The sequence below is a fragment of the Dama dama genome, chromosome 18 (assembly GCF_033118175.1).
Source record: "Dama dama isolate Ldn47 chromosome 18, ASM3311817v1, whole genome shotgun sequence".
NCBI classification, from domain to species: Eukaryota; Metazoa; Chordata; class Mammalia; order Artiodactyla; family Cervidae; genus Dama; species Dama dama.
This window is the reverse complement of record NC_083698.1, coordinates 36,264,666-36,277,576: the sequence shown is the minus strand read 5'-3', so window position 1 is coordinate 36,277,576 and position 12,911 is coordinate 36,264,666. Positions and strand designations below refer to the sequence as shown.

Here is a 12,911-nt window from a genome sequence, read left to right as displayed (position 1 = left end):
GAAATTATTATACTAGGTGAAGTCAGAAAGAGAAAGATAAAAGCCACATGTTATCATTTATATGTGGAATCTAAAACATGGCACAAATGAACCTACCTATAAAACAGAAACACACTCACAGATGTAGGAGAACAGACTTGTGGTTCAGCCAAGGGAAGGGAGTAGGGAGAAGGATGGACAGAGTTTCGGGTTAGTAGATGCAAACTACTATATTTAGAATGGATAAGAAACAAGTCCTACTGTGTAGCAAAGCAAAATATATCCAATCTCTTGAAATAAACCATAATAGAAAGGAATATTTTAAAGAGAGTATATATGTGGATAAATGAGTTACTTTGCTATACAGCAGAAATTTGCAAACAACTGTAAATCAACTATACTTCAAAAAAAAAAAGTGTTTCAACTTCTGGCAATGTGGCATACCAAATATTCCAAAGGATCCTCTTATTATGTTACAATAAGATCCTGGATATTTTAAGATACATAGAAATGTATAAGGGTCAAAAACAAAACTGACAATTTCTGAATGCCAAGAGATGTGTGTGTGTGTGTGCGCGCACACACACATATATATAATATATTAAGTTAAAAATCTGAACTGTAAGTGATCAGTAAACAAAGAATTCAGAGTTATCCTGGAACAAACACCTGCAACAGTGCTGAGATTTGTAGAATAAGGAGTTAAACTCCAGCATTACATCTAACAAAAGATATATAAGAACTTTATAAACAAATTTTAAAATGTTATAAAGTGGCATAAAAAATAGCTAACTGAAAAAAAAAATCATGTATATAAACACAAAAATCATAATGATATCAATTCTTCCAAATTTTGTCTTAATTTGGAATTCAATGGCATACCATTTGAAATCCCAGTAAAGACTGTTTCAGATAATAGCATGCTGAATCTAAATTTTAAATAATGTGTGAAAGTTCAAGACTAGTCAAGATCCTTTTGAAGAAGACTATGGTGAGAAGCTGAGCATACTAGCTTGATAAATGGGGCTTCATCAAGGGAAAGTAAAATATTTAATATATGGTCTTGGGAGAACTGATAAGAAAAAAAATCATTTGTATTGTGACCTAAAACTGTATATTGATATTAGCTACAGGTGGCTTAAATAGATCTGAAAGAAATGGAATATTTTACAATAAAATACACAAAAATATTTAGACCATCAGGGTAGGAAATGATTTTTTAAAGAAAGCATACACCTCAAATATTATTTTTTTTTAAATTGACTCTGATAGCATTAAAATTAAGAACTTATTTGATCAAAATAAAAGACAATAAAAAGACAAGTCACAAACTGGAAAAAGAGATTTGCATCACATGTAACTGAAATGACCTTCCATCAAGAATATACAATCTATGAATCAATTTAAATGATTAAAATGTGTAAAAGATATGAAGAACTATGTCACTGAAGAGGAAACAAGAATATTCAGAATACAAAACAGATAACCATTTCATTAGGGATAAGCAGAGATGCCATGTGGCACCCATCCAGCTGCCTATAGTTAAGAACTCTGACATTGCCACTTATTGGCCCGAATATGTACCAATGGGGACTCAAATACTGGTAGTAGAGGTCTAAACTGATACAACCATTTTGGAAAATCAGTGTCATACTTATGTAATCTGATTTTATCAATACCCTGTAGTCTAGTATTCTACTATCACATACTTCCGTGTTCTTGCACATATGTACCGATAAACTCGTTCAAGAAAATGAAGCCACCTTATTCATGGTTCAATCCTAATAATAATTTACCAGCAGAGAATAAATGAATAAATTAAGATATATCTTCAAAAAATAATATTTTACCATGAATAAAAATGAATTAAAGCTAAGCACAAACATCTAAAAAAATCATGCAAACATAATGTTGATGGAAGAAAGGAAGTGGCTGAAGACCACATACAGCATTATGTGATTTTAATAAAGCTGAAACAAAGGAGACTAACACATGTTTAGCAAAACATTTAGGTGAGGTACAGCTACTTTTAAAGAGCAAAGAAACAAGTAATCAAATATCTAGTGTACCGGCTGTCTCTGGTAGAGACGCAGGGAGATGAGACAAGAAATACTACAAAGGAAGGTTTCAGGATGCTTGCAACATTCAAGGATTCTGCACTGTATGATCAGTTTAAGCATGATTATTACACATGATTACTTACATATGTATAAATAGATGTATGTTCTAACTAAATATACTATTTCTCTGTATTAAAACCACCAAATATATACAAATAAAATAATAATTATAAACAAGCTAATTCATTATTTCAAGTCCACAATGAAACCATGATCTCATCTTTTATGAACATATATTAGATGAACACAGTTTCTCAGATAAAACAAGCATACTAAAGAAAACCTTCAAATAAAGCATGAAAGATAAATAATAAATGAGTAAAATAGAATAATAAAATGAGTAGATACAATTTAAACTCACCACCAGGGCTTTGGATCTGTTGCTCAGAAGTTTTTCAATATCCCTGGCTGCAATTTCCACCAGCTGGCGTGCATTATTTGGCTCCACAGTATACAAATCTTGGTATTTCTCATAAATCTGTATGAAGAGGTAATAAAATTAGTAAGAACAATAATTGTTTTTTTGGTTCCCATCCTCACATTAGAATGTATTTAAAACCATAAACTGATTAGAAAGACAAATCTGTTCCTTGCTTCATCTTGATCTTTTTGGAGTTCCAGTGTGTTCAAAATATACATATATATATATACATATATGCACATGTTGATATACATATAAATATCAATTAACTGTAAGACCGCAAGCTCACCAAAACAGTATATCATGTTAAAAAGTTGTAAAACATCTTGTAAGACAACAATTTGTATGTGCAATTTTGCAAATTCAAGTTGTACCTCCAACCTCAAAATGAAAAACTGAAAGTGAAAGTGACTTAATTGTGTCCAACTCTCTGCCGCCCCGTGGACTATACAGTCCACAGAATTCTCCAGGCAGGCCAGAATACTGGAATGGGTAGCTGTTCCCTTCTCCAGGGTATCTTTCCGACCCAGCAATTGAACTGGGGTCTCCTGCACTGCAGGTAGATTCTTTACCAGCTAAGCTACAGGGAAGCCCCAAACCTGGTATTTACTAACTTCAGCATTTTAAAGAAACAGGGAGGCTATTCTAGAAAATAGAAGAATTTAAGCATGGGACATCAAAACTGGAGGATGTGTGCACTGAACAAAAGTCGGGACAAGGGAATGGGATACTGCACTGAGGGAGACTCGCACCTTTTCCATCACCGAAGCTAAGATGTATGCTGCTAAATAGGCTAATAACCAAAAAGAGAAACACAGAGAATGAAGACCTTCCACTCCTCAGGTTCATCCTGGTGGCACAGGAAGCTTCACATTTCACAGTGAAGAACAAGGAGGTCTATGTTAAAGTTTGGTTGAAGCTGTAATAGTATAAGCATTTATATTATGAAAGTGAATTTTTTTTAAAACTCACTGAATAAGACTACATTGAAAGTAACCTAGACAGCAAGAGAAAAACAATTACATTTCTGGCTCACATCAGCATTTATGGAAGGATTTCCCTAGAGTAGCATAAGATGTACCTGGTTTATCAAGCGTGTATACTCCTGGCAGGAAATAAAGATTAAAAGAAAAGTGGGGGGGGGGGGGGGGGCGGGGGTTGCGGGGAGGAGCACGAAGAAGACAGTGACGATGTCTGTGGCTGAAGGGCTGGCTGAAAAGGAAATCCCCTATTCATCCAACAGATGGGTTGCACATGCATGACTAAACCATCTTCAAAGCCAGGGACTGGCAGGTTTTTACTGTCTTATGAGAAGTGAATCCAGGCACAAGCAGGAACCAGTTCAACCCTGTTTTTTACTGGCATAATGCCAGCATTCTGGTTACTACCAACAGGTTCTACAGCTTGGTCCCAGCTGACCATGGATGCTGCTGGTGAACACTGGTTTCAAAAGGAGCAATATACATGAGCTAACATTTATTTTTTGAAGTGTGTTGGTTTCACATGAAGCTTCACAGTTTTAAGTGATTTAAAATATATCAACATTTTAATCAATAAGTTAAAATAATTAACTATAATAAAACTAATTATCTAATAAATATTTTTCAATATTTAACTCAAACTTCTACTGCTAAAATTGTTTATCATTTTCAAACCATGAGGCTTTTCCTCACACTTTGAATTTTGACCGTGTAGGTTCTCATCACAATTATTCAAGGCACAGTAATTTGGTCATATAAAATCCCAAGAGTTAATGTCATTCAGGATTCCTGCATATTACTGGATTTTTTCTACTTTTTATTGATGGACAGATTATTGTGTCCTATTTTTAAAGACCCAGGTTGTCCATGAAGGACTCCCTCCGGTCCAAAGCTATCTCTTTTGTTTCAGCCTAAGACCTCATCGGGGGACATGAACTCCTAAACAGATTGATTTGAGGTACAAACAGATAAAATTCAACATCACTTTAATTGATCAAGGATATTTAGTTCTGTGCAGAAAAACCAATATAACTAATTGCTGTGAAAGGCAGGGATGCTTTGTATCATGAATATCTTGCTCATTTCTGTATAAAGTCTAACCTCCTTCCTGTGGTATTGGGACTCTAATAGAATTGAAAGTTGGTAAAGATTAGTTCAGGACACACAGTCTCTAATTCATATTATGTACTATAGCTAATGGCAATTATTAATCACTATCTATGTATGCCAGACATATAAAATGCCATAAAGAATGAATGAATTATAAATAAGAAAAAAATAGTTCAAGTATATACATTTTTTCTCAAACAGAGAATATTCTCTCAAGTTCCACTTAAACAGTAATTTTTAAAAGCTTAGGAAATAAAAAATAAGATCCAGAATGCAAATAAACTTTAATAAATAAAGTCAAGGAAGCTTAAGTCTAGAGCCCCAATGTAAATGCCCTGCCATACATTTTAAGGTACAACACCACCTTTGAAATGTTTTCATTGTAATAAAATATGAATTAGAATCATGTAACAGCCACCACCAAAAGAAGAGGACTTTGCTTCTGGTTTCAAAGAATGCAATCTTGTTTATTTTGTTGCATGAGATATTGCAATGTCTCTCAAAGAGAGAGAGTCTGGTGCATGTTTAGTGAATAATTTTCAGAGTAGAAGGTTTCACATGGATTTTTAAGATATTATATTTCCATAACTTACAGGTATTTATAATTCATTCCACCACTAAAATAAACCACATTTCTATAATATTTAACATGCTAACATGAATATTTTAAAGAGCCTTAAATATCTTTTTTCTTCTTCCTAGTTTTCTTTTCCTTTATAGAAAATTAATTATCTGCTTTACCACTTTATCCAATGTCTTTCCTGACAGAAAAACAGCATGATGGGAATAACATGAGTTTCTGGCACCAGACAGAGCTACATTCAAATCACATGTCAGCTCCTCACATGCTATGTGACACTGGCTTCCGTTTCTTCTACTAGAAAGAATGGAGCACATAAAGAGAATTCAAGACAGGATCTTTTCCTCCTGACGGATAACACTAACATGCTTTTAATTTTTTCTATAGTTCAAATCTTCACACTGCCACCCTTGACACTAGTCTTGACAAAAAGAATATTTGTCGCCTTGTACATTCTTTCCTTCTCATCATGTTAACTAGCTGGTTTTAATATTCTTTCACTACAAAACTCACAGGCCAAGATTTGCTGTGATAACAGAAACCATGGTTTCCCCACCTTTTTCACTGAAAACGTCCATTAAATCTCTTTGCTGTATAGTTAAGTCCATGGTTCAGTGATAATTTTCAGAACAATACATTTAAAAATAACTCACCTGTAATTATCTCAAAAAAAAAAAAAAATCACTCACTGACACATCACTAAATAAACATAACTAATGAAATGTTTCAGAAATCATAATATTAGTGTCACACCATGGAATTATACCATGAAATGCATGAATTCCCCTACATATGAATGAACTCCCTTCTGAGAGCACGTTCATAAGTCCAATTTGCTCATAAGTCCAACAAAATTAGCAAAGGTACCCAACTAACACAATCTGCTACATGCTGCTGCTTTTACATTTGCTTTCAGACATCCTGGGCTTGAAATAAAGATAGTGTACTACTGTACTATACTATAAAGTACACAAAAGCACAAACGCCTAGAGAGGATGCATGCATGTAACGATGAATTTCACACGTGTGAATTAATTTATGATTGAACATGAGAACGCACTTTTGCATCTTCAAAAGTTCGCATCTTGCAGGTTCATATGTAGGCTGTGCTGTGCTTAGTCACTCAATCATGTCCAACTCTTTGCGACCCCATGGACTGTAGCCTACCAGTCTCCTCCATCCATTGAATTTCCCAGGCAAGAGTACCGGAGTGGGTTGCTGTTTCCTTCTCCAGGGGATCTTCCCAACCCAAGGATCGAACCTGGATCTCCCACATTGCTGGCAGATACTTTACCGTCTAAGCTACCCAGGAAGCCAAAACCGTCCGCCACTTTCAATTAATCATTTTATTAATGGCAATAGTGCGTGTCAGGCTTTGGAACGTAAGTGTGGAGAGACTTTAGGTCCCATTTCACATCACTCAGGAGCAAACCACTGCCCAGAGCAGAAGGAGATGAAATCCTAATGTATTATAGTTACGCAAAGGGAACCTGAGTGCCACTGTCTATCTGGGACCTCTCTTTGTTTCAGCAGGATGTGCAGAAATATTCATAGCAAAGCCCCTTGGGATGAACAAGTAAGGAGGCTGAAAATTAAGGATAATTATCTCTTACAGGAGATGACCTTGGTATGAGTTCAAAGGGATCCCAATGCAGACTGAATGGCCAGTGGGAAGCAGAAGTCCAACTGAAGAATAATGGTGAAAACTATCTGGAAAGACTTTTCAAGTTATTAGTAGCAATAACATTAATATCCATGTCAACAGAACAGAAGACAGTAAATACACCAGATATCTTGTCATGTCAGTTTCCCTTGTACCCAGAGGCCCAGGAGAAAAGTCAAGAAAATAAGAGAATACTGAAAGGGAGTTGGAACTCTGAATTAACTGAATATAAAACTGATCACAAGAGATTGTTTTAAACTGAAAGAGCCTAACCATGAAATTGTGAGAATAATTTTTTCCCCCATTCTGGGAGAAACAACGGCAGCTCAGTTAAGTTGTTGTTGGCAGTAAGTTCCCTAAAGATTAACACAGTCAAATTTCTGCATAGTAAATCAAAATATGTACATTTTGACAGGCTCTTCAATAGTTGTACATTTACTTCCCTCCATTGGAACGTGTCCTGGACAAGCCATCAAACCCTCTGCCATCTTTCTGAGGGAAGTTTTCCCTTGGAAATCCCTGATGAAACAGGAGTCAGAGGAGTTTCCTTACAAATGGGTAGCAATATTTTAATGTAAGACCTTGCCCTTGGCCCCTGCCTAATAGCATCAGGACATATCAGAGCTATGCTAAAAACAAAGGAGAAAAGGAAAGACACATCCATCTGAATGCAGAGTTCCAAAGAAGAGCAAGCAGAGATAAGAAAGCCTTCCCCGGTGATCAATGAAAAAAAACAGCAGAAAACAACAGAATGGGAAAGACCAGTGATCTCTTCAAGAAAATTACAGATGCAAAGGGAACATTTCATGCAAAGATGGGCACAATAAAGGACAGAAATGGTATGGACGTACAGAAGCAGAAAATATTAAGAAGAGGTGACAACAATACACAGAACAATACAAAAAAGATCTTCATGACCCAGATAATCACAATGTTGTGATCACTCATCTAGAGCAAGACATTCTGGAATGTGAAGTCAAGTGGGCCTTAGGAAGTATCACTATGAACAAAGCTAGTGGAAGTGATAGAATCCCAGTTGAGCTATTTCAAATCCTAAAAGATGATGCCATATTAAAGTGCTGTACTCAATATGCCAGCAAATTTGGAAAACTCAGCAGTGGCCACAGGACTGGAAAAGATCAGTTTTCATTCCAATCCTAAAGAAAGGCAATGCCAAAGTATGTTCAGCTACCACACAATACACTCATCTCACATGCTAGCAAAGTAATATTCAAAATTCTCCAAGCTAGGCTTCAACAGTACATGAACTGTGAACTTCCAGATGTTCAAGCTGGATTTAGAAAAGGCAGAGAAACCAGAGATCAAATTGCCAACATCCACTGGATCAACTGAAAAACAAGAGAGTTCTCAAAAAACATCTACCTCTGCTTTATTGACTAAACCAAAGTTTTTGACCATGTAGATCACAACAAACTGTGGAAAATTCTTCAAGAGGTGGGAATGCCACACCACCTTGCCTGCCTCCTGAGAAATCTGTATGCAGGTCAAGAAGCAACAGTTAGAACCAGACATGGAAAAACAGACTGGTACTAAATTGGAAAAGGAGTACATCAAGGCTATGCATTGTCACCCTGCTTATTTAACTTATATGCAGAGTACATCATGTGAAATGCTGGGCTGGATGAAGCACAAGCTGGAATCAAGACTGCCGGGAGAAATATCAGTAACCTCAGATACATAGATGACACCACCCTTATGGCAGAAAGTGAAGAGGAACTAAAGAACCTCTTGATGAAACTGAAAGAGAAGAGTGAAAAGGTTGGCTTAAGACTCAACATTCAAAAAATGAAGATCATGACATTTGGTCCCATCACTTCATGGCAACTAGATGGGAAAACAGTGGAAACAGTGAGAGACTTTATTTTCTTGGGCTTCAAAATCACTGCAGATAGTGACTGCAGTCATGAAATTAAAAGATGCTTGCTGCTTGGAAGAAAAGCTATGACCAACCTAGACAGCATATTAAAAACCACACACATTACTTTGCCGACAAAGGTCCGTCTAGTCAAGGCTATGGTTTTTCCAGTAGTCATGAATGGATGTGAGAGTTGGACTATAAAGAAAGCTGAGCACTGAAGAATTGATGCTTTTGAACTGTGGTGTTGGAGAAGATTCTTGAGAGTCCCTTGGACTGCAAGGAGATCTAACCAGTCCATCCTAAAGATCAGCCCTCAGTGTTCATTGGAAGGACTGATGTTGAAGCTGAAACACCAACATTTTGGCCACCTGATGCAAAGAGCTGACTCTTTTGAAAAGACCCTGATGGTGAGAAAGATTGAAGGCAGGAGGAGAAGAGGACGACAGAGGATGAGATGGTTGGATGGCATCACTGACTCATTGGACATGACTTTGAGCAAGCTCCGGGAGTTAGTGATGTACAGGGAAGCCTGGAGTGCTGAAGTCCATGGGGTCACAAAGAGTCAGACACTGAACTGATATTGGACCTCGAAGCAGCTAATTCCTGAATTAATAATCTGTGAGGAATCAGATAGAAAAGATCTACACGAACAAGGGTAATATATTGAACCAATCAAATTTTCTCCACATAGTATGACAGATGGATCAAAGTTAAAAGCAGTAGCAAAAGTGAAAAGACTAGCAAGAGAAAAAGTCTTCAAATCCTACCAGTGCGATAAATGATGGCTATGGTAGGTAAAGTAATGACTTCCCAAAGATAAACACATCTTTATCTCTAGAACCTGTGAATATTTTGTTACATGGCAAAGAGGAATTAATTTTATAGATGAAGTTTCGCTAATCAGTTGCATTTAAAGAGATTATCCTGGAGATTCCAATGTATTCACAAAGATCCTTAAAAAAACAGAAGAGGAAAAGGCAACCATGCAAGAGAAAATCAAATGGATGATAATGTTAGAAGAAATTATCCTGTGTTGCTGGCTATGAAGAGGAAAATGGGCCATGAGGCAAGGAAAGGACTTCTGATCCACAGCACTGTAAGATAATAAATGTGTTATGTCAGTAAATTTAGAGTAATTTGTGACACTCACAATAGAAAACTAACACAATGAGTTAGCAGTGGAGACAATGCTAATACTCAGCCTCAGGGGCTGTCTTGGCTCTAGACCTTCCCTCTCACTGCCCAAACTATCTTGCAATCACCTTAAATTCTTGCTGAAACCCAGACTCTTCCTGAGTTCGCTTAAACATGGTACTATTATATTTCTTTTACATGTAGTCCTACAGTAAATTCCCCAAGTGATTCACTCTACAAAAACTAAAAATGCTAAGTATTTTTCTAAGTTGCGATTAACATTGTTTATTAAATACACTTTGAATGTCCATTTCATTAGTCATCAGACTCTCTTCACTGAAATGAAAAAATAAGCTCTATTGTGAGAAGTGTACAATTTGTATTAGACTTTATGAAATAATGAAGCTATCTCAGGACTCCCATTATAGCCTTCATAATTGTTTAGGAGCCTGAAAAGAAATATTAGAAAGAGGAGCTAAAAATATAAAGAATAGATGGCACATACTGTACAAAAACATAAATGAATTAGGTGAATGAATATGATTCTACCTCATAATAGTGAAAGGTGGGGGTAAGAAAAAAAGTTAGAATATACACCTCTCCACCATTCCAATTCCACTATCTTTATTGACTAAATTCATATATCTTCATTACTGATGCAGGCAGGAAAAGAGGTTCACTACCCAGAAGCTTAACATTCAGAAAACTAAGATCATGGCATCTGGTCCCATCACCTCATGGGAAATAGATGGGGAGACAGTGGAAACAGTGTCAGACTTTATTTTTGGGGGCTCCAAAACAACTGCAGATGGTGACTGCAGTCATGAAATTAAAAGACGCTTACTCCTTGGAAGGAAAGTTATGACCAACCTAGATAGCATATTAAAAAGCAGAGACATTACTTTGCCAAAAAAAGGTCCATCTGGTCAAGGCTATGGTTTCTCCAGTGATCATGTATGGATGTGAGAGTTGGACTGTGAAGAAAGCTGAGTGCCGAAAAATTGATGCTTCTGAACTGTGGTGTTGGAGAAGACTCAAGAATCCCTTGGACTGCAAGGAAATCCAACCAGTCCATCCTAAAAGAGATCAGTCCTGGGTGTTCATTGGAAGGACTGATGCTGAAACTGAAACTCCAGTACTTTGGCCACCAGATGCTAAGAGGTGACTCACTGGAAAAGACCCTGATGCTGGGAGGGATTGGGGGCAGGAGGAGGAGGGGACGACAGAGGATGAGATGGCTGGATGGCATCACTGACTCAATGGACATGGGTTTGAGTAAACTCCGGGAGTTGGTGATGGACAGGGAAGCCTGGCGTGCTGTGATTCATGGGGTCGCAAAGAGTCGGACACAACTGAGTGACTGAACTGAACTGAACTGAACCCCTTTGATGGCTTTAGATACTCATAAAATCAATTTCATTTACTTTTAGTTGAATTCTGCAGTTTGGGATTTTTTTTTCCCTTTGTAATAGTGTTCTGTGGGCTTCTGAATTACTTGTTTCCTAACAACTTAAGAATGTCTTGTTTCTTAAAAGATGCAGTAACACAAAAGTATGATACAATTTTTTCTTGGTCACTTTCAAGGATGAAAGTTCCCTTGAGAAATTTTTACAATTCAAAGGTACAGTCTTCCTTTAAATTTATTATAAATCTCATCATCATCTAAGCTGGCCAGCAGAGAGAGACATTAAGATATGTGAAGAGTCCTTCATCTAAGGTAAAGAGTTAACTACTGACACCAAATCTGAATTGATGTTGGAATATATTTTATCAAAAAAAAAAAAAAAGAAAGAAACCTTCCTTCCTCCACTGAAAACTAGCTGAATTTCAAAAGGTGAACTTTGCCATAAAAAAATATGAAGTATCTCCTAATTAACCCCCTAAACTATTCAAACTCTTCCCTCTTAATTTAAAAAGCAAATAATGCAATCTCAAACAAAAGTCAAGCTTTTAAAATGTGTTGTATCAGCTAACACAATTGGGTAAAAAAAATGAATGCCAACATCAATTGTATATGAATCCAATAGAATTTGTGTAAATTTATGAAGATATAAGCATTCGTAAGATGAAAGAATGTGTTAATATCATTAAAAGAATCAGATTTGATTGTCTACAACTTCATTTTAAATAAATACAGTTCCTTTTTTCTTTCAATAACCTAGTTTTTTGAGTTTTTTCAGTTCTTTGAAATTTTTACAGCTCCAGTTCTCTGTATTTTTGCTACCTTTGAGCATATGCAAACATCATTAACATGTAAGAATCATGTTTATTATGTATTTCCTACTTCTCTCAATCACAATGTTAGTATCAAGAGGACAGATTCTTGTCCATTTTGCTCACTGGTTCAGCCCAGCACACAGTCTAGTGCCTGGCATGTAGCAGGCACTCAAGAAATACTGATGACATGAATCAGTGAATGGACCCTGATCCTGCTACTACGTCAGGCTTTTCTAGCAATGTGAATGCTTATTTAACAAAGTCTTCCTTATATTTTAAAAATGCATATCTATTTTGAGGCCCCCAAAAAGGCTACATAAGGTGTTTTGCAGTTATATAATGAAATAAAAACAACACCTAAATGATAATTCGATTCTAATAATAAATACACAAATAAGGTATTGATCAATATGAGAAAGAGTATTATTACAGTTCCATTGAAGAGGTACAGAAAATTTGGCTATCAGAATTCAAAGAAAAGTAAGATTACAGGGGTTGTGATAATCAAAAGATGATATTACAGTTATGTTTTAGAGGAAATGTGCATTAATAGGAGAGAAAGATATCCGAATGAATGCGATGTAAGGAATTATTGGACAATACTAAAAGGCAAAATGGAACACTATGATGAAAAGCTTTAAAATTCAGGATATTGGTTTGTATTTTACTATGTAGTCAAGTCCAAGCTATTTTAAACTGACTCCTAGAACATCCAGTGCCTATTATAACAATTCATACATAGGAAGAATTCAAAATACAACATAGGCTTGTTTATTATAAACATGATCCAAATATATATACATACATGTATATATAAACATATTCACA

The 12,911-nt window shown here is 36.1% G+C and overlaps 1 protein-coding gene across 5 annotated transcripts in view; it reads right to left on the bottom strand.

Annotated features, from left to right (window-relative positions):
- The window catches only part of CACNA2D1 (calcium voltage-gated channel auxiliary subunit alpha2delta 1), a 513,972-nt gene that overhangs the window by 376,588 nt on the left and 124,473 nt on the right, over positions 1-12,911 (bottom strand). For all 5 annotated transcript variants that reach the window (XM_061165139.1, XM_061165136.1, XM_061165138.1 and 2 more), the window contains exon 3: positions 2,461-2,577. In XM_061165139.1, coding sequence (XP_061021122.1) covers positions 2,461-2,577 — 117 coding nt within the window. The remainder of the gene's footprint in view (positions 1-2,460; positions 2,578-12,911) is intronic.